The sequence below is a fragment of the Amphimedon queenslandica genome, unplaced genomic scaffold (genome assembly GCF_000090795.2).
Source record: "Amphimedon queenslandica unplaced genomic scaffold, v1.1 AMPQUscaffold_12858, whole genome shotgun sequence".
Taxonomy (NCBI): Eukaryota; Metazoa; Porifera; class Demospongiae; order Haplosclerida; family Niphatidae; genus Amphimedon; species Amphimedon queenslandica.
Window position 1 is genome coordinate 39,866 of NW_003546906.1, and position 977 is coordinate 40,842.

At 35.0% G+C, this 977-nt stretch overlaps 1 protein-coding gene across 1 annotated transcript in view; it reads left to right on the forward strand.

The window, feature by feature from the left end:
* Positions 1-966, forward strand: part of LOC109586491 (uncharacterized) — a 3,568-nt gene extending 2,602 nt beyond the window's left edge. Inside the window, exons 10-14 of the mRNA XM_020002687.1 lie at positions 7-189; positions 241-368; positions 414-566; positions 620-806; positions 856-966. Of these exons, the coding sequence (XP_019858246.1) occupies positions 7-189; positions 241-368; positions 414-566; positions 620-806; positions 856-941 (737 nt within the window). The 3' untranslated portion in view covers positions 942-966. The remainder of the gene's footprint in view (positions 1-6; positions 190-240; positions 369-413; positions 567-619; positions 807-855) is intronic.
* Positions 967-977: the final 11 nt, after the last annotated feature.

Genomic DNA, 977 nt, shown 5'->3' on the forward strand with positions numbered 1-977 from the left:
ATATAGGAGAGTCTACTAGTAATGAGGGAGTAGAGGGAGAGGGGGAGACTGGAGGTGAGCCATTACATGAGGAAGGAAATGAAGAGCAAGATAATGAAAGAGTAGAAGAGTCAAAGGATCATGAAGAACCACGGCATGAAGAAGCAACTGCTCCAATACCTAGAACTGAGATTAGTTCAGATTTTAATAGTAAGTACATTAACATGCAGTGAATATTAATTAATGTATATTTGTGTATAGGTAAAGTAGTAGTTTCCACTGGTATAGTAGAGAATATGGCTTATGCTGGACTTGTTTATTATGAGAAGAAAGAAGCTGAAGATTTAGTGACATATACTGCTGCTAAAGATCTTAATGCACTGCTTGAGGTAAATTAATATATTCTATGTATCATCAATAATGGTTGTCTACAGTTTATTGATAAGAGACACTCTCAAGCTGAAGTTGGGCAAAATATTCTCTTTCGTTTCAAAGATCATGAAGGATGTATTGAATTGAAGTTTGATGGACCTCAAGAAAAAACATGCACTGGTTGGACTATTGAGCCTCACCTTAAGCCTTGTAGAGTAAGTACTGCAATATAATGTATAACTGATAGTTGGTATGTGTATATTAATAGTTTCTACGTTTTGATGTTGATAAGTTTGGTGAAGCTAATTATCCTCTTCCTTCACGTTGTCTAATATCAGTATATGGGTCACCTGGTGCTGTACCATCATTGCACTATTCTATACCACTGGATGGAGTGGCTGATCCTAAGACATTATTCATTCACCGATCACTGAGAACTACTCCTTCATTAACAAGTGATAGATAAATCATTTTAATTTAAATTTATTATTTAATATTACTCAGATCCTACTACCCCCTCCTCCTCCTCTAACGTAGTAGATGAGTCAACATTAGTATCTGAAGCTAGTAAGTTGATATTAACACAATAACACACTAATCACTGAATTTGTATCATTAATAAGACA